At 42.2% G+C, this 24,118-nt stretch overlaps 1 protein-coding gene across 1 annotated transcript in view; it reads right to left on the bottom strand.

Moving 5' to 3' along the window:
• Positions 1–3,739: 3,739 nt before the first annotated feature.
• LOC145408201 (uncharacterized) overlaps positions 3,740–24,118 on the bottom strand; it is a 126,815-nt gene continuing 106,436 nt past the window's right edge. The window contains exons 13-15 of the mRNA XM_080278956.1: positions 22,527–22,656; positions 11,475–11,632; positions 3,740–4,321 (exon numbers count right to left, since the gene is read on the bottom strand). Of these exons, the coding sequence (XP_080135082.1) occupies positions 3,740–4,321; positions 11,475–11,632; positions 22,527–22,656 (870 nt within the window). The remainder of the gene's footprint in view (positions 4,322–11,474; positions 11,633–22,526; positions 22,657–24,118) is intronic.

Below are 24,118 nucleotides of genomic sequence, written 5' to 3'. Positions count from 1 at the left end.
AAGACAGTAGTACCAATAGCTAACTTTCCTGTTGACACAAGTGAAATAATCGAGGTAACACCAGACGAAGTAAATATTTCTCTTAATAATATGAAAAGAAGGAAGGCTCCGGGAGAAGATGGAATAGTAGCAAATTTACTGTTGGGTGCAGGAGCAGAAGTACAAAATAGGCTTGCTCACTTATTTACCCAATGTATAAAACAGAAGAAAATTCCCAAAACATGGTGTAATGCAATTGTTATTCTATCTATCTCTATCTATCTATAGCCCGACGCCCTAATCCCGCAAAGGGTGGCCGCAGACAAAACGCCTCCAAGTCACTCTGTCACCCACCATTTGACTACCCTCCCCCCAACTCACCCCCCCCTCCCTCATATTCTACTTTATAAAAAAGGCGACTCAAAAGACCTTAGTAACTATAGACCCATTAGCTTGCTATCAGTCATTTACAAACTTTTCACTAAAGTCCTTACAAACAGAAGAGCTACAAATTTGGAGGAAAACCAACCTCGTGAACAGGCAGGATTCCGAAGCGGGTACTCGACTACTGATCATCTGCACACAATGAATCAGCAAATTGAGAAAACTACAGAATATAATAACCCACTGTGCTTAGGTTTTGTTGATTACGAAAAGGCTTTTGACTCAGTGGAGCACATAGCAATTATAAATTCATTGCAAGAACAAGGAGTGAATGAGAACATTGTAAAACTGCTTGAAAACATATATAAAGAGGGAATTGCTACAGTTAAATTACATAAGGACTTAGAGAAAATTAAGATTGAGAAGGGCGTGCGTCAGGGCGATACAATTTTACCTAAGTTATTTACAGCATGCCTAGAAAGTATTTTCAGAAAGCTAGACTGGGAAAACAAAGGAGTAAACATAGAGGGAGAAATGCTAAACCATTTAAGATTTGCAGATGACATTGTCCTAATCTCAGAAAAAGCAGAGACACTGCAAGATATGTTAAGTGACCTGAACAGAGAAAGTCTCAAAGTAGGGCTAAAGATGAACCGAAGTAAAACTAAAGTAATGTTTAATCCTCAAACACCAAAGAGTGTCATAAGAATAAGTGGAGAAATTCTTGAAGAAGTTGAGGAGTACAGTACAATTACCTGGGACAAATACTAAAATTAACGAAAGATAATGATAACGAAATAAAAAGACGCATTACATTTGGATGGCAAGCTTTCGGTAAACATAGAGACATTATGAAAAATAGCTTGCCAGTTTGTATGAAACGAAAAGTATATAACGAATGTATAATTCCAGCTATGACGTATGGTTGTGAGACTTGGAAACTGACAAAATCGATGGAAAATAAATTAATTCGTTCTCAGAGAGCAATGGAAAGGTCAATGTTGGGAATATCTTTAAGAGACAGGAAAAGATCAACTTGGGTGAGACAGCAGACTAAAGTCAAAGATATTATAGAAGTTATAAAAGAACAGAAATGGAGGTGGGCAGGCCATGTAGCAAGAACAAGGGATAATTGATGGAGCAAAGAGGTTGACTGACTGGACACCAAGAGATGGTATGCATAGCAGAAAAAGGCCAGACAGGAGGTGGAGAGATGAGATAGAGAAATTTGCAGAGAAAACGTGGCAAAGATTGGCTCAGTCAAGGAATTCGTGGAGAAGGTTGGGGGAGGCCTTTGATCAGCAGCGGACTTGAAATGGCTGATGATGATGATGATGATGATATATATATATGCACTGTAAGTGCTAAGTTGTGTGAATGCAGAAAGACTGGTTGTGTAATTTAAACTAAGCTGAAAAGGGAGAGTGCATATGGATGGTGGTGGCAGTGTTGATGAATGTGGTTTGTGGGCAGTGCTGGTAGCGAGTTACAATAGTACTGAATGTCACTGTGGCAAGGGATGGTTATTCTTACTAGAATGCTTTCACCTTAACCTGGCCAAGATTTTCGTCCTTTTGCTACTTATTTCATGCTGCTCAGTGGCAGATACAGACAATACTATGGCTCTAAACCTTTTACTTACTATTTTTTCATGACTTTCACCACACTCAAGTGTTACAGCAATCTATTACTCCAACTGAGTATTCAGTAAGGAAGATGTCAATTTTTAGCCAAGCTAGGTAAAATGAGTGTAGTGGCACTGTTACGACAAGCTTTACTATATTCATAGTTTTCCCCTACCATAATGGAACACAATCATCATTGTTGCACCATAGGTTGCAGGAATATTAGTAGCAACTGTTGTTTAACATACATTAATATGGTCCCAACCTATGTCCTGGTTATGTCTGTGAACTTTCTCAAACAAAATCACTGCTTGTCAGGGGATAGGGGTGGGGAATGTGTGTTTGATCACCAAGCCATTCTGGATAGGTGGACTCTGGCTTTGACAAGGCCTGGATACTTATTTTGGATTGCAGCTGTACATCTGATAGAATGAAAAGAGGCAGTCAGGAGAAACTAAGGTGATGGAAATTCAATAAGTATCAACTGATATCAGTCACTGAAAACATTCACATCATCATCATCATCATCATCCAGACCTCCTTTCCCACCCAAGGGCAAGGTGAGGAGCAGCAATGTCCAGACAGCACAAACTTGCCCAATCCAAATAGGCCACACTTCCATTCACTCATCATTCAAACCCCCGGAATCCTGGCTCTACTGGGTACGCCAAAAAACATTCGCCACATTCTGCAGCTTCACGTATCCAACTGAGTCAATCCGGATGCTGCCATGCTCACAAGCGGTGCCAAAATCCCTGATCTTGCATTTCTCCTCACAACATTCATCCAGCCAGCTCGATCTCTTGTCAGTTCCCTAGCCTCGCCGACTTCCAAACCTCTCTTCCTCAAACACTCATCCACCATATCTCTCCACCTTCTCCTTGGCCTACCTCGCCTCCTCCCTCCTTCAAATTCGCTCAGGTATACCTTTTTCACCACTCTATTGTTATCCATTCTTTCCACATGACTCTACCATCTCAGGACACTCTCTTCAATTCTGGTGTCCACTGACTTCCTCACTCCACACCTTTCATGAATCACACTATTTTGTATCCTATCCACCCTCTGTTCTACACATACATTCCTCAACAGTCCCATCTCCCCTGCTCTTACTCCTGACTTTTCATTTTCATGCCACACCATAGCCTCACATCCATATGTTTGAGTTGGCACTAACACTCCCTCGTGTAAGACATAACTCTATATTCTGAGCATGTAATAACATCTGTACTACGATACTGTGCTAAGCCACAATAATAATAATAAAACAGAAGACTGAACACCGGATATGTGAGTGTCCAGTGTAATATTTATATATACAACACACCTGCAAGGGGCATTTTGTGCTATTTTCCACAGTATATGTAAATAAAACAGTATACTGTATTTTTATTAGGCAATAATATTGATTCATTGCACCTAAAACCTGACATTCAAGCATTAACTGATATTTATTGTGTTTCACAGACATGGAATACTTGTGACTTCCTCAAGCAATGTAACAAAGAGATAAAGCCATGAATTTCTCAAGCAATGTAACATAAAGAGATAAAGCTATAAGTATATAGCATGAGTTTCTTGTTCACCTTATACAGGTTCAAGTGGATAAACAAGCATTATACAAGCTTATTAATTGCTTGAAATTATTTTATCTTTAGTAATGAACAGAGTCAGAAAGAACTGAAATGGAAAAAGACAACAAAAAGGCACTCCATTATTATCACATACTAAGTTTCTCTGCCCATGAAGTGCTACCCTCCACAACCCCCACAACCTCCACAACCCCCGCAGCCACCCCCATCCCCACCACCATCACCTCCACCATCTGCTGCTGCAAACATGAGGGATAATGGATCTACTCCTCCTCCTCCTCCATCAAAATCTGTTCCTCCATAATCAATACCAGCATCACCACTCCCATCACAGTAATCATTTCCCCCTTTAGTCCACCCACCTAAGCTTGGATCACCAAAAGTTGCAAAATATCCACCCCCACAACCACCACAACCTCCACAAGACCCACACCCACCACCAATGTTTGCTGTGACTATTCCAACAGTGCAGGCAGTAGTTACACCATTTTGGTCCTTATGGCGGTGGAGAGCATTAGTGGGTGCAGCTGCACAGAAAAATCCAAGGGCACCCAAAAGCTTAAGACTCTCCACTGGTATTCGTCTGGGAAAAGATAAGGGATCGACTGGCTTCTCAGCAAAACCATCTACTGAGTCAGCAGTGTCTTCTAGGAGATAACGCGGCTGGCAAAGGATGTGGAGGATGGTAACACTCAGGCCCAGAGCTATATTCTCCACCCAATCCTTGGTGTTTCCACTTACCTAAAATACAGGATCATTATTAACATTATGAACAATTTGAATCAATACGGTACACTACAGGACAAAGATCACTGCTAATTTTTATCAAATTATTAGATATAGTCAGCATCCCTATGAAGCAATTAGGTCAGAAATACACTGAGATATATGGAAGACAAAAACCTATGGGGTAAAAGGACCTTGGTTAGCACCTTCTCCAGTGTCACTTCCAATGACCCTCCTTAGCCTGCCCTAACCTTCCCTGAATTGGCCTAAAATTAACCAAACATTCATAAGGTTGCACTGCAGCACAGTGATAATCACATGCATTAACAGTGATGGAAGCGAAACTTGGATCTTCTTGGAGGGACAGAAGAGTGACAGCAGGGGAAATGAATTATTTGAGATGTGGAGTCACATGGAGAGACAGACTGACAAATATGAAGCGAAGAAGCATTGTTGTATGGATGTGGATGTGACAGAAAGTGTCAGGAGAAATACACTGAGGTGGTTTGGACATATGGAGAGGATGGAGAGTGAGAGACTAGCAAGGAGAGTGTATGTGAGTGAGATGGAGGGGAAGAGAGAGAGGGGGAGACCAAGGATGAGATGGAGGGATGGAGTGGAGAGATATATGAGAGAGGGTGTGTGTGAGTTGGAAGCAGGGCAGTGAAATGGCAGGGGACAGGGTGACATGGAGGCAATTTGCTGTGGCCACTCTTTACCACATTACAGCATCTGGAAAAAGACAGATAGACAGATAAACTCTTACTGTATTTTAAATGAACTGTGTTGGTGGATGGGCTTAGTGTGAGGGAAGAGGGAGGCGGAGGAGGTGCACATTGAGTGAGGAGGGAAGAGGTGCACACTGAGCGAGGAGGGAGGAGGAGGTAAGCACTGAGCAAGGAGGGAGGAGGTGCACAGTGAGTGAGGAGAGAGGAGGAGGTGGACAGTGTGCAAGGAGGGAAGAAGTGGTGTGCAGAGAGCCTCACAGCAGTAGCATGTTGCACAGTATGGAAGGAAGGGCAATTGCAATGGCCAGAAATGCCAATTTTGGGCATGTTTGAACCCATGTCACAAATTATTCATAATCTACATGTTATGAAAACATTCTAAACCTGACTAGCAAACAGACGCAGTATATACAGTACAAATGGTCTTATGCCAACATGTGTTATGAGTGAGCTGACTGTATGAATGTTTAAACTAGCCAACCAAAACATGAACTTACACTAGGTTTGGTTAGGTTAGATTATGAATTTATGCCTGCCTTATGGTTGTCAGCATAACTGTCCCCAATGCAATGAGGAATTTCTTGGATTTTCAGCCCTAAACACACACACACACACACACACACACACACACACACACACACACACACACACACAAACTCCTGGAATGGATGACAGACTTTTTGAGAGACAGACAAATGAGGACAGTAATAAAGGATAGGAGGTCTGGATGGAGGAAAGTAACAAGTGGAGTCCCACAGGGCTCGGTGTTGGTGCCAGTAATGTTCCTGATTTATGTAAACGATATGGTAGATGGAGTGAACAGTTATGCAAGTCTGTTTGCTGATGATGCAAAGATCTTGAGGAAGGTAGAAGTTGAGGAGGATTGTAAAATGCTGCAGGAGGATCTGGATAGGATACACGATTGGAGCCGGATGTGGGAAATGAAATTTAATGCAAATTATGTAAAATATTGGAAATGGGTAAAAGTACCAAGAGGCCATCACTGAATTATTTGATGGGTAATGAACCAATCACAAAAGCGAGAGAAGAGAAAGATTTGGGAGTGCTGGTCCAGGACAGTTTGTCACCTGAAAAACACATTAACAAGGCAGTTAGAGAGACGTATAAACTTCTGACTAATATAAGAATAGCCTTTCATTATATGGATGAGGAGATGATGAAAAACTTGATAGTGGCCATGATTTGCCACAGGTTAGAATATGCAGCAGTAGTGTGGTCCCTACACAAAAAGAAAGATATAAACAAGATTGAGAGAATACAAAGAACAGCAACCAAAATGGTCCCTAGTCTGGCAGATCTGTCGTACAGAGAGAGGCTGGAAAAGCTGGATTTGCCTTCCTTAGAGGAATGAAGAAAGGGAGGTGACATGACTGCAGTGTTCAGGACCATGACGGGAGTACAGTAAATAAAATTGACAAAGAAGATCTGTTTTTATGGGATAAGAGAGTAACAAGAGGACACAGAATGAAACTGAAGAAGCCAAGCTGCTTGAACGATATCAAGAAATATAGTTTTCCTTATAGATGCACAGATCTGTGGAACAGCCCAGACAAAGAGATCGTCCAGTCAAGAAACTTAAATGAGTTTAAAGCTAAATCTGACTTACTGAGAAATGGAGACGGGACCCCACGAGCGTAGCTCATTTCCTGTATATCACAATTAGGTAGCAGTAGTAGTAGTTGTTCCCTAGGCAGTCTGGCCGAACAGCCCCGAGTCCCTTAGGAAGGCCATGGCTGAGACTGGGCTTTCCCACAGAGCTCTCAAAGAGTGTATGTTGTGTTGTTGGTGTAGGCGATTGTGTGCAATGCAGTCTTCCATAATGTGCTTAATAGTATGAGGTGCTGTGTTGCATCCTGGACAGGCATCAGTGATGGAGTCATCCAGCCTCTTCTGGTAGCTTAAGAGGGCTGGATGGTGCCCACATCTCAGCCTGGCCAGGTGGACCCTGTCCTCATGAGGGAGATAGGATTCCGAAGGGTGGATGTCAGAAGGCCGTGCATGCAGCTGTGTGTTGTCTTTAAGTGACTGAATGCAGCAGCAAATGATCTGAGTGTGGATATGCTTCTGGAAGCTGGTCTGAGGTGGGCGAGGGGGGAGAGATGACAGTACTGTATTTGTGTATGGTATCGTGTGCTGGATGTTGTTTTGATGTTCCTTGGTGTGGGTGGATGTGCTGCCATGTAATATAGTGGATGTTGTGGGTTTGTGGAGGCTGCAGCAAGAAACTGGGTGCGTCTCATGTCTAGGTGATCCTTGACTTTGAGGACTTGGGTTTCTTGATGTAGGTGGTAAATACAATTAAATACACACACACACACACACACACACACACACACACACACACACACACACACACACACACACACACACACACACACACACACACACACACACACACACACACACACACACACACACCAAAGAACCCGATGTAATAGAATCATTGGAATATCTCTGTCCTTTGGGAAAAAGTGATCACGTGGTCATTGAGTTCCAGATGTTAATAGGAAACGTCAAGCCAAGAGATGAGCTTCATAGACAGGGAAGATACAACTTTGGGAAAGCAAATTTTACAGGATTGAGAAACTTTTTTGAAAATGCAGATTGGAGAAAATTCAGAGAAACAAGAGAGATACAGAGGAAGTGGGATATCTTTCTAGACCTCTATAATTTGGGAGTGGAAAAATTTGTACCAAGAGTAAGAGGGAAAGAAAACAGGAAAAAGGAGTGGTTTAATAGAAGGTGTATGATAGCAAAAAAAGAGAGAGATAAGGCGTGGAACAATTGGAGAAAGAGAGGTAACGACAGAACAAAGGAAGAATATAAAAGAACAAGAAATGAATACACAAGAATACGTAGAGAAGAAGAAAGGAATTTTGAAAAAGGTATAATTGACAAATGCAAGGATGAACCCAAACTGTTTTATAGATTTGTTAATGGCAAACTGAAACAAAAGGAAGGAATCACCGAGCTGAAAGTAGAAGGAGAGGTCTTTAAGGATGTGGCAATGCAAGCAGAAATAATGAACAAACGTTTCCAGTCAGTTTTCACTAAAGAAAAGGAGCTTGTGGAAGGGGAGGGAGTGATTTGAAATGTTCCGGTGATGAAAGATATAAAAGTGGAGGTACAGGAAGTGTATAAATTACTGGAAACTCAAGATGTAAGGAAAGCCCCAGGACCTGATGGAATTTCTAATTGGGTACTGAAGGAATGCAGAGAACAACTGGCGGATAAAATTCACAGCTTAATTGTATGCTCACTGGAAGAGGGGAAAGTGCCAAAAGAATGGAAGAGGGCAAATGTGGTACCAATTTACAAGGGAGGAAACAGGGAAGAACCCCTGAATTATAGACCAGTGTCTCTAACCAGCATGGTCGCAAAATTGTGTGAGAGAATCCTGAAAGACAGATGGATAAAATATCTGGAAGAGATGAATATTTTTGCTGAATGTCAGTTTGGATTCAGAAGTGGAAGGTCATGTGTTTCTAACTTGTTGAGCTTTTACTCAAGAGCGATTGATGTGGTACAGGAGAGAGATGGTTGGGTGGATTGTGTGTACTTAGACTTAGAGAAGGCCTTTGACAAGGTACCTCATAAGAGACTAATGTGGAAACTAGAATATATAGGAGGACTAAAGGGGAAACATCTGGAATGGATGAGAGACTTTTTGAGAGACAGACAAATGAGGACAGTAATAAAGGAAAAGATGTCTGGATGGAGGGAAGTAACAAGTGGAGTCCCTCAAGGCTCAGTGTTGGCGCCAGTAATGTTCCTGATTTACGTAAATGATATGGTAGATGGAGTGAACAGTTATGCAAGTCTGTTTGCTGATGATGTAAAGATCTTGAGGAAGATAGAGGTTGAGGAGGATTGTAAAATACTGCAGGAGGATTTGGATAGGATACACAATTGGAGCTGGACGTGGGAAATGAAATTTAATGTAAAGAAATGTAAAATATTGGAAATGGGTAAAAGTACCAGGAGACCATCACTGAATTATTTTTTGGGTAATGAATTAATCACAAAAAGGAGAGAAGAGAAAGATTTGGGAGTGCTGGTCCAAGATAGTTTGTCACCAGAAAAGCACATTAACAAGATAGTTGGAGAGACTTATAAACTCTTGACTAACATAAGAGTAGCATTTCATTATATGGATGAGGAAATGATGAAAAAATTGATAGTGGCCATGATCCGCCCCAGGTTAGAATATGCAGCGGTAGTGTGGTCCCCACACAAAAAGAAAGATATAAACAAGATTGAGAGAATACAAAGAACAGCAACCAAGATGGTCCCCAGTCTGACAGACCTGTCATACAGAGAGAGGCTGGAAAAACTGGATTTGCCTTCGTTAGAGGAAAGGAGAAAGAGGGGAGACATGACTGCAGTGTTCAGGACCATGGTGGGAGTAGATAAAATTGACAAAGAAGATCTGTTTGTATGGGATAAAAGAGCAACAAGAGGACATGGAATGAAATTGAAAAAGTCAAGCTGCTTGAAGGATATCAAGAAATATAGCTTTCCTTACAGAAGTATAGACTCATGGAATAGCCTGGACAAAGAGATCGTCCAGTCTAGAAACTTAAACGAGTTTAAAGTTAAATTCGACTTATTGAGAAACAGCGACGGAAACCCACGAGCATAGTACATTCCGTGTATATCACAATTAGGTATATTAGGTAAATACTTAAATATTTGGAACGACTTAGACAAAGAGGTGGTGTATGAGAAAAACATTCATGTGTGTAAAGGTAGACTTGATAAATGTGGATATGGAGACAGGACAACACGAGCATTGCTCAATTCCTGTATACTACAAATAGGTAAATACAAATAGGTAAATACAAAGAAAGTTAATCCTCAGCAATACACAGATAATGGAAGGCTGAGTTGTGTGTTGTTAAAGGTAAAGAACTATCATGTGGAGGATTATGCACTCATTTTATCATAGTCTGTTCGAAAGATCACATTACTTCTCTTTAGGAGGGAGGGGGGGAAGACCCTAACCATTATACACACAACTGTCTTTCATCATGTCAATAACCTTGTGGACTCATTTTTTTGTGACCTCTCTTGGATATATAATATTACAATTCTTGCTAAAAACTGACTTTTGCAAGGTTCAAAACCAAATTCTCACTCATAACAGGTGAATCTGGAGGGAACTTAACCTGAGGATGAGGAATCAAGCCACAAAGGTGTGGGACGTAATTCCATCTTGTACAGTAAGTTTGTAACAAGTAGGTGCCTAAGAGATGTAGTGGTATTAGAGGCAGACTGTGAGATAATGCTGATTTTATGTGTGCAGTGTGTTGGGAAGAGCATATGGTGACTCATATTGCTGGTGAGTCTCTTGTGCATATGGAAGAGTTTTGTTGCTTGGGAGACATGTTATGTGCTAGAGGTGGAGCTGGAGCTCCACTCCCTGTGGCAAGAGTGAGGAGTGGTTGGAAGGAGTTCAGGGAGCTGTTGCTTTTCCTGACATGTAGAGGGCTCTCTCTCCATTCTTAGGAATCTTTGTAGGCAGCATGTGTTGGGAGTGTAATCCTGTATGGTAGTGAGACCTGGGCAGTAAAAAAAAAAGAGGATAACAGATGGCTCAAACATAGGGAAATGACAATGATTAAGGAGATGTGCAGTGCATCCTTGAATGCAAGGCCTGGGGGGACTAGGCTTATGATGGAAAGGTTAAGAGGAAGGATGGCATTGAAGTGTATTAGTGTTGTGATGTGGAAAGCTAGATTGGGATAGTTTGGGCATGTGGAGAGGATGGGGGATAGAAGTGTTAACACTGGTAGTACGGTTGTGACAGGCAGACTGAAAAAGACCTGGGACAAGGTCACAGAGTATGACCTCAGAGATAAGAGACTGAATAGGGAAGCTACCAGAGATCAGGCAGCATGGAGAGCCGTCATTAGATGACCAAGGCTGATGCATGCAAGCAAGTTGGAGCCTTTATAAAAGAAACAAAACATAATATATCAAGACCACAGTCATTAGAAATGGTAATGGAAGGAATTATCCCAGACTCAAGAAAGTTGAGGAAAGGGTGCTCTGCATCTTGTCTCCAAACATAATGCTTCATGAGACAATAATGACTTATCAACTCAAGTAACCGAATGCTTGACTCTGCAACTGTGTCTGTGCTTGCTATGCACAGTCGTTCTTGTTTGTGAATGCTAGTCTTGCCTCCACAACCTGTGTGTATGGCCTCGCTTGGTGCACCATAGGAAGGAGGAGAGACTGGCTCCCTCAGGTTGGCTCTGGTGAGTGGAGTGCTTCTAATTCTGTCCAATTTCTGTCCAACAAAGTTAGCTCAAATTAAGAATCACAACCATGATTTTGGAATACATTAATTCATATTATGAATCTTGCAACAGAGAAATTACTTCAATACTAATGACTGAAAAAATTCAACCTACTTTCAATATTCCATCCCGCATGTCAATGTACAAGTCCTGAATGTTGTAGCTGTAGAGCTGCTGGTCATAAGGAAGGGAGATGACTGAGGCTGGGGCTGCAGGAGGACAATGAACTCGAACCTCTAGGTGACCAGGGCTGCCAGGGACACCACGTTTAGCTGCAAATGTAAAATGTCAGTGTTGTGGGCAATTAAAAAATTACATAACACAGGGAATGGGGAAACATCGTCAGGTTTTACAATGTATTATTAAAGGGTGGGGAGTGTCAAAAGTGTTATTTAACAGGAAAATTTAATATACAGACTAAATAATGTTGGTGTAAACCTTATAACTGGCATGGAATACATCTGCTTAACTATGGCCACAGTGAACAACCTCCTAAGATAACATAACATGTACTATATTAATAAATATTGTTACGTCCTCACCCCACACTCCTGAACTGGTATGTTTCACTGCTGTAATGGGAACCGACCTTCCCCGAACCTTCATCTTCATGGAGCAGAAGTCCAGCTCACATCCCATGGACATAAGGTAGTCCAGACCCAGAAGGCAAGGATCCTCCATGTCGGCCACATAGACTGGTAGAGTAGCCTCTTGCCCTGCCACTTCAATCCAGACATCCAGGGGTCCCCTCAGTTCTGCACAGTGCCCAGTTATGCCACACAATTGTTCTGATGACTCAGGCAGATACCAATGATGTAACACATCAGGCCTCACAAAAGTCTGCTCCGAGGACGAATCAATCACCAGGGAACACTTCTTTCCATCTATCTTTCCGTATATTTGGACACTATCAATTGCCGTCCTCTTGCATTTTCTTGGTGGTGGGGCCACTTGGGAAGAGCTGGCTGGTGGCTGCCTCTTCACACCAGCCTCCACTAGTTTCCAGTTTCTTTCTGGGCTTCTGCAACCTTCTTCTTATCATCCTTTTTCTTCTTCGGACACTCGGAACTGAGGGGACCCCTGGATGTCCGGATTGAAGTGGCAGGGCAAGAGGCTACTCTACCAGTCTACGTGGCCAACATGGAGGATCCTTGCCTTCTGGGTCTGGACTACTTTACATCCATGGGATGTGAGCTGGACTTCTGCTCCATGAAGATGAAGGTTCGGGAAAGGTTGGTTCCCGTTACAACAGTGAAACGTACCAGTTTAGGAGTGTGGGGTAAGGACGCAACACTGGTGCCAGGAGTGGGATTATTTAGGGCTGCAGTGAGTCGAACCTTCGACGTGGAAGCAGGTGTGAAGACAAGGTCTCGAACTGGGCAGGAGGAGGAAATTTCCCTGGCAACAATCATAAAGCTAATACAGGCACAACATGAAGAAGACAAAGACCAATTAAAAGCACAGAGTGAAAACTCCGAGAACAATTATAAGCACAAAGTGAAGGACAGAAAAAGCTTGAAGAACAATTACAGGCACAGAAGAAAGAAATCAAAGAACAATTGCAGGCACAGAACGAAGAACAGAAGGAACGATATGAACAGCTTCAGGACGCACTACAGAAGCAACAGAGGAAATTACAGCTGAGAATGCAAGGACAGCTAGATGCTTTCATGGGGGAGATGAAGGAAGAACAGGAACAATTGAAGGAGGAGGTATACACTGAGCTACGGCAGCAGAAGTATGAGGTAAGAAATAATGTGATAGAATGTAAACAGCACATAGATGAACAGTTGAAGACAGTTAGTGAGGAAATGGTGACGGAGTGCAATCAGCATGTAGACAACCAGCTGAAGATTAGCGAGGGAATAGTGACAGAGTGCAGACAGCATGTAGACAACCAGCTAAAGATTAGTGAGAGAATGGTGATAAAGTGCAGACAGCATGTAGATAGCCAGCTGAAGCATGTAGTTGACCATGTTAAGTTAATTAGTAAGAAAACTGAGGCTGTAGAGAAATACTGCACTGCTGAGCCTCGGGTTAGTGTACAGGGAGCTTATGAAAGGCTTGGACAGCGTATGGTGAATCTTGACGGATCCTAAGCATGTAAAGGTAGCATTGCAGAGTTGAATAATCAGAATGTAGGAGATTTAAGTCCTGGCCTTAATTATGATGCCCCAAACCAGTGAAGTGCATGGCTATAATGGGGGTCGAGTTAAAAACAAACCTCAGGATTCTGATGGTAGAGTATCTTGGGAAGCGTACCGTGCACAGCCTGAGTTACTTGCAGATCAGAATGGTTGGGATGATAGGCAGAGGGCAGTGCAGCTTGCCACTAGCCTTAAGAGTGCCACAATGGAAATTCTGGTTCAGATGTCAGTGATGGAGAGGAACAGCTAACAGTCCCTAGTAGAAGTGCTGGAGCACAGATATGGAACCATGTACCAGACTGAGGTGTACAGAGCAAGATTCCGGGGCCGTGTATGGGCTCAAGGAGAATCCCTACAGCGGTTTGCTCATGACCCAGAGAGTATGGCATACAAGGCGTACCCTGGAGCAGCACCTAAGCTGTTGGCTATTCTACTGAGGGACCAGTTCATCGATGCTCTTGATAGTGCAGAGTTGAAAGTGCAAATGATGCAGGCACAACCAAGAAGCATGCAAGAAGCACTAGCCAGAGCTGTAGAATTTGAGTCCTATGCCAGGTCCAGTACATCCACCTTTCATGCAGGTCGTAGTGCAGGATTCAAGGCAAGAAAGGGGCAGGTATGTGAAAAGAAAAAGTCTGAGGGAAGGTGCTAGTACTGTGAAATGCCAGGACACAGAAAATAGGACCGCTACAAGTAGAAGAGTGAACAGGAGAAGACCAGAGGAGGCTGCTGGTTCTGCAGGAAGTCAGGGCATAAGGAGGAGGATTGTCATGAATGGAAGAAGGAACAAGAACAGAGCAGTGCAAGGAGTTCTTCAGTTGCAACAAAAGCGTGTTGGACATGTGGTGAGGTAGGACACTTCAGCTGTGACTGTTCACATGAGAAGGATGAGGGTACATTAGTGAAGGCTGGTGATGAGAGGCAACAACCAGCCAGTTTTTCCCAGGAAATGCCACCACTGAGGATATGCAGGAGAATATTGATGAATAGTGTGCAAGAAGACGGAAGAACAGATGACATGCAGTGTAGTAGGAATGGGGATCATAGGAAGAAATGCTGCTGTACCGCAGTGACAGGGCCAGCATCAGATGAAGAAGACCTGATAAGCTGAAGGATTATTTTGTGTATAGCTAGATGTTTCATTAGGATTAAGGTTTATGTTTGTATATATTGTGTAGTTTTGTCGGGACAACAATGAACTAGGGAGGGGGTAGTGTTAAGAAGTGAGATTTGCCAGTTGGGTGCTCGAGAAGTTTCTCAGCGTTTCGTGTACAGTAGTTCCGGTATCGGTATGAGTCAGAGTTGCCAGTTTGCCCGGTGTTTGTGAGCGTAGTTGTTTCGTATGTTATGCATTAATTTTTCTGCTCGTTTTCTTTATAATGTTTTATTTAAGTGACTGCTTCTTGAATTATGTAATTTAAGTTTGTATGGTAAATAATTTAGAATGTTATGTAATGTGAGACAACTCTAGCATGTTTTGATGTCTCCTAGTTGGTAACTGTTATTAGGGGCAAGTACAAGACCAGCATATCCGAAATTTGTTTGAGAAGTAGGTCTTTCTAGAAAAATGCAAGTTTATATAAGGATGGATAAGGGACTATTATGAGTTTAGTTGGTTTTCAGGTCAGTTTGAGTGAAGTGCAGTCAGTTTTGGTGTCAGTGAAGACTGTATATTTTTGGTACTTGTGAAAACAGTGGCAAACAGTGACAGGTTACTGAAGTTTGTATATCACTGGAACTTGAGAAAACAGTGAGGTGTCAAGCATTAAGTGTATAATTACTGTTAATGAAGATTATTTTCAGTACTTGTGTAATGAGCGAAGTACTGTATTGGCAAGCATTAAATGTACTAACAGTGAAGAGATGTTAAGCATCAAGTGTAACAGCAGTTAGTAAAGTGTGTATAGCTCCAGTGCTTGAGAGAATAGTGAAGAGAAGTTGGAATGCATTAAGTGGAATTATTTGGAAAATAAAGAAAGAGAGCTTTAAGGAGCCAGTGTTTATTTTCGCCTCAGCAGATCTTGTGTATTGTACACCTAAGGCTGACCATAGGAAGAACAACTCACTGGGCAACGTCCTTCCTGTATTGTACTACTGCTGTTGGAGCCTGTGGCAGTGTGGGGACTGGGACGTAACAATATAACGAACTCATGATGACAGTACTCTACTCTCTCGCACAAAACAATGTCACCTGTGCATGACAATAAAAGTGACTACCAAATCCATCATTTCTGCAACATCTGCACAGTCAACATTCAAAAAAACTTATGAAAATTTTAACTTTGGTGCAAATTTTAGGGTATTGCCTATCTCTGCATATTATTCAGCTTTGGTATGAGTCCAGAAGGGGAGAAGCAGGGGTATTCTGAGTTGTCACTTCTTTTTTTTTGAGGGGGGAGGGAGTTGGTTTGGTGTTATAGTGTGTTACACAAGGTGGGGAGTATAAGTTTTGATGGGAAAAAGCATTACATAATTTCTGAACAGTCCCTAAGCTGTCCTTAACTTGATAATGCATACGTATCACTGAAGTTTTACTGAATATGAAGGCATCTAAATTCTAGCATACCAGTAAAACGCCTTTGTCGGCAAGGTACAAGTGAAGGCCTTTACATCCGAATGCATTGAAATGTCACCTTACACCCCGAGGATGCCTAGGGCATATTGATGGCTGTCTACCAATCATGTTTCAAGTCTTTACGACAAACTGTCTGGCCTGTGGCCCTATTTTTAAGATTTTTGACATGCTGCACATGATGTGTATCACATGCCACATACACCACCTAGGTGTGATGAAACCTGTCAAAAACAAATCTTGAAGAATTGGACTATCATAAGGTGCAAACCATGCAGTGATTGGCCCCGTGGTTGCTGAGATATGAGCTTCTCAAAAGCATTGCAGTCAGGCCAGGTCAGGCTGCTCATATGTGAATATGCCACTACTGTAATTTTAAGACTGGTCTTCCTTCAGGGTTGTCAAACAATAATGAAGTAAATGCTGACTGAAGAGACTGAAAGGGTCACAGAGAAAACTGTATGCTGAATGTATGAAATATGTAAAGTTTTATGGTAGTAAAACATGGGCAGTAAAGATGGATAGTATTCACAGGTTTGAGAACACAGAGATGAATATTGCCAGATGAACAGACATTCTTAAAGAGAAGGCACAGGATGAAGAGCTGCCATCAAGTGAACAAGACTGATATATGTATGCATATACAAAGCTTTTAAAAAATCACAAAACAAAGTGCAGCCAAGATTTTCAGGGTTTAAATAATCAGTGAAAGAATGTACATCCTGGTTAACTATACACTACTGATAATTCTTCTCTCCCACCTGTGATATTCATGGAAAACAGGATTGGGATGATGGGAATGCTGGTACTGATAATGATTTGGAGAATTATCTGTACTTCCCATTATGAATCCCTGAGGTAAGTATAAGGGCATGAAGACCTTGACCATGTAACTATCTATCTATCTATTTATCTATCTATTGCCAGACACCTTAATCCCATAATGGGTGGCCACAAACAAATCATCTCCATGTCGCCCTGTCCCCCGCCATTTCACTGCCCTGCTCTCAGCTCACACCTCCCTCTCTCATATACATCTCCACTCCATCCTTCCATCTCATCCTTGACCTCCCCCTCCCTCTCCACCTCACTAATATGCATTCTTCTCATCAGTCTCTCACTCTCCATCCTCTCCACATGGCCAACCACCTCAATGTGTTTCTCCTAACGCTTCCTATCACATCCACATCCACATCCACACCACAATATTCCTTCACTTCCTCATTTGTCAGCCTGTCTCTCCATGTAACTCCACATGCTCCTCTCAAACAACTCATATCCACTGCTCTCACTCTTAACTTTTGTCCCTCCAACAAGGTCTAAGCTTCACTTCCATATGTATCACAATAGTGTCACGTAGTAACTTTTTCACTTCCATGAACACATCCCTGTTTCTTATCACTGCTTTCATGGAACCAGCAACCTGTCTTCCTTGTTGTACCCTTTCAGGCACTTCACCCCCTAAACTTCCTTACTCATCACACAATCCAAGTACTTATATGCACTCACATTTTCCATTTCCTCCTCATCCAACTTCAATGTACATTCACTGACTTCACTTCTCACAAAGACCATAACTTTACTCTTCCTTACATTCACCTTTAGATTCCATTTCTTACACACTCTCCCAAACTCACCCACCAAGCCTTGCTGCTCCCCTTCTTCTTCACTTAACAACACAGTATCATCTGCAAGCAGCAGTACAGGGACTTTCCAAACACTGCCCACTTTTATTAGGGCCACTCCAATATCCACTGCCCTACCTTGTATCTCTTTTATAACCCCATCCATAAACTGATTGAACAACCATGGAGACATGACACATCCCTGTCTCAATCCAATCTTCAAATAAAAAAATTCACTCAGTTCATTATCCACACACACTGCAGCCTTAGCACCCTCATTCAACCACTTCACTGCATTCAACAACTTCCCATCTACTCCATATATTCTTAATACTTTCCACAATCCTTGTCTATCCACCCTGTCATATGCTTTCTCCAAATCCATGAAGGCTGCATACAACTTCTTTCCCTTCTCTAGAAACTTTTCCACTGAAGATCTAAGAATGAATATCTGATCTACACAACCTCTTCCCTTCCTAAAGCCTCCCTGTTCCTCTCCAACTAATTCCTCTGTTCTTTCTCTAACTCTGTCAATAAGTATCCTACTTTCCCTATTACACTAAGAAGACAAATGTCCCTATGATTACCACATACTGTACTTCTTTTTCTCCATTTCCTTTGTACAGGGGAATAATTATACCTGACTTCCAATCCTCCAGGGTCTACCTTCCTCCCAGGCTAATAGCACATCTTCCACATCCATTCTACTACTACCTCTCCCTCATACTTCAGCATTTCCCCACACACTCCATCAATTCCTGGGGCTTTCCCCATTTTACCTTTCTTCAATGCTTCCACAACTTCCATCCCAATGATTTTTTCCTCTCCTCTTACATCTCTCCATCTCGCAGCCATTCCCCAGCCACTTACACTTGCATTACTTTCATTCTCTATGTTCAACAATTCCTTAAAGTGTTCTCTCCATCTGCTCACTTTTTCTCCCTTCTCCACTAGTAATCTACCATTTTTATATTTCACTCCTCAACTAACTTCTTTGGCACCCTGTCTAACTCTCTTTACCTCTTTCTAGAACATTTTCTTACATTCCCTCCACTTACACTCAAATTCCTTCCAAATTCCTCATTCACTCTCTCTTATTACTCTCTCTTACTAATCTTTTCACCTCTCTCTTCCACTCTACATATAACTCTCTCTTCCGTCTCTCAATTTCTTCCACACCCCTATTTTTCATCTATCTATCTATCTACCTATTGCCAGACACCATAATCCCGTAAGGGGTGGCCATTTGACTTTGAGTTAGTTGTTTTACGGGGAGGGGCACTAACCCTCCACCAACCCACTTGCTGACACGTAGGAAACACGTATGGTTTGGTTATATGGTTACCACCCAGCATTGTAAATGGTTTCTTGGCTTACAGGAAACCATTTGGCTTGTCACTCAATGTAAAGCCACCTGTAAAGGAAAGAAAAGCAATAAGAAGTGACAGGAAAGATGGGAGATATAGGAAGAGAGGAGGGCAGGCACAGAAAAAGAATAATAAAGGGTAAGGAAGGAGTAGGCAGCACTACATCAAGTGAGTGGATGATGGTAGCCACCACCTACCACAACTATTTTTCATCCACACACTATATGCTTTCTCCTTTTGTGCCACAGCCTGTCTCACCTCTTCATTCCACCATGCTGTTCCCTGCACCCCCTTTCGCCTTCTCTTCACCCCACACACCACCTCACATGCTGCACAGATTTCTTCTGTGAATATCTTGAACACACCTTCCACGTCCCCCATCTGCTCCAATCCATATTTACCCAATTGCTCCCCCACTTCCCTCTTATATTCTGCCTTTTTTCCATCCTCTTTTAACCTTTCCACCCACCTTGTATGAACTACTTCCTCCCGTCCTTCCCTTTTTCTGTTTCTCCATTTCATTCAGACCACCAAGTGGTGGTCAGGAAGTCCACTCCCCCAACCTCTATATCTTGTATCCATCACACACCTTCTCATCCTGTCATCTACATATACATAATCAATCATTGCCTTCCATTCATTCAGTTCACCACCCATCCATCTCATCATTTGCCATGTATACCTATGGATCATTTTGGTCTGAAGAGGGTATTGGCTTTCACCAACCCCCTCCCAGTACAAATGTAACTTCATTGGTATATTTTAGAATCTATTATTGCTGCCCTTCTCTTGCCTTGGAAGGAGAATGAGGACAGAAGCATGAGAAAGTGCGAGTAAGAGCTAGCACATATGGCAGAGGATAAAGAGGACTGGAGAAGTTGGCAAAGTCACATGTGGGACCCAATCTGGATCAATTTCCAAACTGTCCTCTTATGGTTTCTATCCTTCTATCTGTGCCTTCATCTCTAGCTTCCTGTCTGGTCATTCTAAAGCAACTGTTGTTGATGGCCACTATTCTTCTCCTAGAGCTATCTGTCACAAACTAATTCGTGACACTGTATTAGTATTGTATAGGGGAACATCTGAATTTCATTGATATGTGTAAAGTTTCGCTCAGACCATGAACTGCCTCGCTTTTCTACTCAGATCGTAATGAGTTTCATAACCCTTGCCATTGTTTCATAGCTGACTGTCTTTCTGTATAGACAGTGTGTTTCACGGTGCGAAAGTTTTTGTGTAGTTGTTGTTCTCACATTGCCTCTTGACCGCTAGGCCATGCCCAGCTGCTTACATGAGTTAGTTGGTGTTGAGCAGCCATGGGAGGAGGTTCGTTGTGCGACAGCTGAGAGGAGGTCTCCTAGCGCCTACAGTCTCCAGAGTTCAACGATTCTCCATATTTCCCCACCGAGTTTGGTGAGTGGTTGCAGTGAACAGAGCCAACGAGCAGCAGCCTGCCCTAGCAGAAACGTCCAGTCTTGTGTAGTTTCAGCTCTGTTCCCTTCACTGACCAATATCTTCATTTGTTTTCTTAGTCTTAAGTCTGATTAGCTTTTGAATGAGTGAGTGAGTGTATTTCCTTTGTTATTTGAATTCACGAGTCCCCTCGTGACCGCGAATTCCTCTTTTGAATTCATTTTGAGATTCATGTAACATAATTTTATTTTATTGTAATTAATAAATTTACAGTTCTTTTCTTTGAGCTTAATGTAATTTAAACTCGTGTTTTATTTCTCCACATTAAGCTACTTTAGTTTGCCGCTCCTGGTTTGCACAAACGCCTTACATTATTCACGACTGGTATTTAAGCCAGTTCTTGTTTATCAAACTTAAATCCATTGTGCCGGCCAGGAGTTAAGCACCAACAAGAACCAGTCCATTATTATTAGCATTAGTTATTGATTGTCAGGGGTGGAGTCACTTTCTCAAGAGGCTAACAGTACTAACAAACAGCACTTGTGAGCGATCAGACTCTGCTGTGTACTGTTGAGAAAGTTTATAAATTCTCGTCCTTAGAGAATCGGCAAAGCAAGCCAGCATAAAGTAAAACTTACTACTTGATTTTCACAAGTCAATTCCTAGTCTTTACTTTCGAGTAATATCAGCAATTTTTAATTCTTATATTCACATCCCCCTGTGACACTATCAATAGTGGTGTTCCTCAGGACTCTGTCCTATCACCAACTCTCTTCCTTCTAATTATCGATGACCTCCTGAGCTGTACATCTAACCCTATCCACTCATACACTGAATATTCCACTCTTCACCCTTCTATTCACTTCCCACAGCATCCATCTCAGCAGTTATTTCAACAAACAAGGGATGAGGCTATGGCACACGTAATGTCTGACTTGGCTTATGTCTCTGATTGGGGTAAAAGTAATCTTGTTGTTTTTAATGCCTCAAAAACTCAATTCTTACATCTTTCAACCAGTCAAAATCTCCTGCAGGAGTATCATCTAATTTTTAACAATATCCAACTCTATCCTGAATCATTTAAAAATATACTTGGGGTTTCATTCTCTCGGGATTTATATTTTAAAGACTGCACTACCTCTCTTGTAAAATCTGCTTCCATGGGATTAGGTGTGCAAAGCAAACTCCAAGCCTTCTTTACCCCTGCACAGTTGTTGGCTTTATAGATGGGTTTTATTCATCTCTGTGTAGAGTACAACTCTTGTGTGGGAAGGCTCTCCACATACAGCTCTTTTCAACATGGTGGAGTCAAAGGATTTTTCTCTCACTAACTCTCCTCCTCTTACTGCCTCCCTCCAACCTCTGTCTCTTCGCTGCACTGTTGCAACTTTATCTCTTTTCTATCAATGCTCCTCTGAACCGTCTGTTTGCATCCCTCCACCACTACAATGGGTGTGCAGGACCTGTCTAGCAAGAACTTTCATCCCTTTTCTGTCCAACACTCTAGTGCAAGAGCTAACTGTTACTCCCAGTCCTTCACATATGCAACAGGTCAAGTCTGGAAATGTCTTTCATTGTCTGTATTTCCTGCTGCCTATGGCCTCCAGTCTTTCAAACGAAGTGTGTCCAGGCATCTCGAAATGAACAGATCTTGAATTTGGCTCTTTTGCTATCTTGGAAGGAACAATCTTTCAGGCTTCTGGCCTTTGGTTCCTTCTACCTTGTATTAAAAAAAAAAAAAAAAAAATCAAGACAGAACTTAAGGATTACCAACAGCAATTTTCTTTAGCTCGTGACTTTTCCAATGGGAGGAGTTACAGACTGTATATTGTTCACCATCCCCCTTTACACTTGGGGACTGGCTCTAAGTTGAATAAAACTGTCTGGTGGTAGCAAGAATTAAAATATCAGAACATCACCAGATTGTAGAATAAAATTTTATATCACATCATGTTTGAACTAAATAACCTTGCTCTGAACCTCTACATTCCAGATGGGGCAATAAGGAGTTGGATAATTAATTGACACAGATTACATCATACATGCTGAGCCAGGAATCCCTCGCCTTAGTCCTTTCCATGCAGCAACCAGCAGAGCCCAGTCCCCTTTGTGCGTTTTGATTATCATGGCTCGCTCTCCCTCACTGAAGTTACACATTGCAAGTTCTTTAGCCTGTAACAAAAAATAAATACATAAATAAATAAATTAATATGTATGCAATAGGAACTGGTATGAAAACCTGTTTCTTCTAGACTGAATGTGGTTGTTGTTGTTAATCAACCCCAGTTTGTCTGGCCAAACAGATCCATCAACCACAGGCAAGCAACCACCCCTGCCAGGTCATACCATGCAGCAAACACAGTTCCCTTGCCGCTGACAATGCCTAGCCATAGCAGGGGAGAGGGAAACATGTGGAGGTTCGGCTCCTGGATGAATGCAACATCTGTGTCTCTTCACCCAGTTAACAGGGGTTCCATAGCAGGCTCCATTACACCCCGTAATTTGGTTATATTGTTACCACCAAGTGTTGCAATGGTTTCCTGGGTTACAGGAAACCTTTTGGTTTGTTACTCACTGTAGAATCACTTGAAGTGGATAGTAGGGTAACAAAAGTCTGAGGAAAGATGGGAGAAACAGAAAAGGAATGACAAAGGTGAAGGAAAAAGCAGGGTGCCCTACTTCACGTGACTGGATGATGGCTGCCACCAACTATCAGCAGTAAAAAATAAAACACCAAAATGTTTATTAAAATCACACTTGCCTACATATGCTTATCCCTTGAACATTGTCATGATACTCTGTTCCTGTAGATATAACCAACTGTAGCACAGGTAGCTCCGTAGAATAGTCACATCTAAGTCAAACAACTCATATAAATAAAAGAAAAATTAACCATGTAAACGACAGTACATGAATGTTCCAGTTGTCTAACTATTTGACATGAAGAGTAGGGAAATAGGGAACCCCACCACTAAATCTTTGAACTGCATAACTACATTTTACCTTCCTTGCAATATTCACTTCTCAGAGAGTGGGTGTACTTAATACACCCTGCACAATCTTAACCCCTAAGCAGTTGCTATTTCTACAGGAGTCTAACTTGATCTGGTGTGGGGCACAGCAGAGCTCTTACGTGTGGGGGCTTGCCACATACAGCTCTTCTAAACAGGTTGGAGCCAGAGGCTTTTTATCTCATTAACTCCCTTGAGAGGAGCGAGAGAGTGTTTTTGATTCAAGACATGAATGGGAAAGTTGGGTATGGACGAGTGGATGGAGTGGTTGGTCAGTGGGGTGTGCCAGCTGAAGTAGATGGGAATGGTAGTGCTTTGGTGGACATCTGTGCTGGTAAGGGGTTGGCAATAGCCAACACCTACTTTCGCCATAATATGATCCACCGGTATACATGGAGAGTAATGAGGAGGATGGATGGTGAGCTTGTTGAACGAAAGGCAATGACAGACTATGTGTGTGTGGATGAGCGAATGAGAAGACAAGTGTTGGATCCAAGAGTGTGGAGAGGGTGGGGGAATGGAGTCTCTGACCATCACTTACTGATGGCCAAGGTAAAGCTGCAAAGAAAATGGTTGAGGAGACGAAGGGGAAGACACAAGGAAACAGCTCCCCTGACAAGAGT

The sequence above is a fragment of the Coenobita brevimanus genome, chromosome 76 (assembly GCF_032717465.1).
Source record: "Coenobita brevimanus isolate Jiangsu-jjx chromosome 76, ASM3271746v2, whole genome shotgun sequence".
Classification (NCBI taxonomy): domain Eukaryota; kingdom Metazoa; phylum Arthropoda; class Malacostraca; order Decapoda; family Coenobitidae; genus Coenobita; species Coenobita brevimanus.
This window is presented reverse-complemented; position numbering and strand designations above follow the sequence as displayed.